We start from the raw sequence: 1,544 nt of genomic DNA on the forward strand, positions 1-1,544 counted from the left end.
GAAGAGGAATGGTTGGAATAAAGGATAGGGTTACAAAGTAGACTAAGTTCTTGTATGCCCATCTGAGGAATAGTGATGAAATAATGTTGGAGGCTGCACTGAATGAGAAGGTTATGAGTGACAATAGTGAGATCCTCCAGGAGTACAATATGATGACTAATAGAGAAACGATCATCAACTGGAAAGAGAAAATCCAATACGGAGTTTTCTAAAAACATCAGATGAAGCTGATGAAGAATCCTGGAAATGGTTAAGACATGGTTTTTTTAAAGGAGACAGAAGGAGTGATTCATGCTGATGAAGAACAAGCTTTATGAACCAACTCAATCAAGTGCAGCATTGATAAGACAGTAGTATCACCTTTTGTAAAGTATGTGAAAAATCATCTGAGACAGACATATAATTAGTAGATGTCAAAAACTGGCTCAAATGGAATACAAAAACGCCGTGACAAAGTGATAGTGCAAATACACTGGGATTTGTGCAAGAAGTACAAGCTACAATATTCCAACAAGTGGTATGATCACCAACGTTTGCCAGTAGCACATCAGGTAAAACTCACATTAGATACGCCAATATACACAGACAAGAAGCTGCAACATAGCCGATCAGATATCACTCTCCCACGCAAGGAGTTCAAAGAATGGACCCTCATCGACGTAACTATATTTACAGACCAGAATATTGTAAAGACACAAGATGAGAAAGTCGGGAACTATCAAGAGTTAGGATTGGAAGTGAAAAAGGATCCATAGAATCTCAAGTGTGAGTGTGACACCTATTATGATTGGTGCAAATGGGACTATCTCAAAACGAGTAATATTCTGACGTCAAAAGCTGCAAATACCAAACTTCTCTGGAAGTATTTAGATGGCAGAAATACTTGGAACAGCTCATACGTTAAGAAAAGTGATGTATCTCTAAGCTGCGTGACAAAGATAAGACATGACAAAGATAAATCAGAAGTTAACCGAATAAATAAATGAATGAATGATGAGGATGACAACAACAACAACAGCAACAACAATAATTAAATGCCCTGATGCAGTAACAAGCAGTGGCTCTCTGGCAGTGTTATCATGTACATGTTTTGTCTTGTTAAAGATGGGCTACAGCAAATATTCTGCTCAATACCACAGATGTGCATATCAGTTGCTTGATCTTAACCAGTTGAACATGTCTCTTAGTGGCTGACGATATGTTCATCTCTGATCACGAGCAGGAATAGTGGGAGAGCATCGTAGCCATCTGTTGAGATGAGTTCTTTGGGGTTTGAATAATTCACCTCCGAAAACATGGGTGTATTGTTCATTGTCCTTAACGCTCATTCAGGGACCTTTTAAGCAGGATAGGCTACTCGACCTGAAGAAAATTCTAACTGGGCTCCACCTCCAAGGTCATGCGCTGTTTATCTTGATGTGAGATCACCATGTCGCGCACATATGGTTGTGATGTCTGTGCCTAGTGTGCCCTTATCAGACGAGTAGTCATAATGGGTATATTGGGCTTCGTATGGGTATATTGGTGACATATATTTCTCTCTC

At 39.4% G+C, this 1,544-nt stretch overlaps 1 protein-coding gene across 1 annotated transcript; it reads left to right on the forward strand.

Moving 5' to 3' along the window:
* Positions 1-410: 410 nt before the first annotated feature.
* Positions 411-755, forward strand: LOC149134006 (uncharacterized). Its single transcript, XM_089358106.1, has one exon. The coding sequence runs from the start codon at positions 411-413 to the stop codon at positions 753-755; it is 345 nt and encodes a 114-aa protein (XP_089214232.1).
* Positions 756-1,544: the final 789 nt, after the last annotated feature.

This window comes from Octopus bimaculoides, chromosome 9, assembly GCF_046866305.1.
Source record: "Octopus bimaculoides isolate indiv1 chromosome 9, ASM4686630v1, whole genome shotgun sequence".
Lineage (NCBI taxonomy): Eukaryota > Metazoa > Mollusca > Cephalopoda > Octopoda > Octopodidae > Octopus > Octopus bimaculoides.

What these genes read in the sequence shown, in the direction of transcription:
- LOC149134006 (XM_089358106.1), top strand. Translation starts at nt 411, where the DNA reads ATGTCAAAAACTGGCTCAAATGGAATACAAAAACGCCGTGACAAAGTG.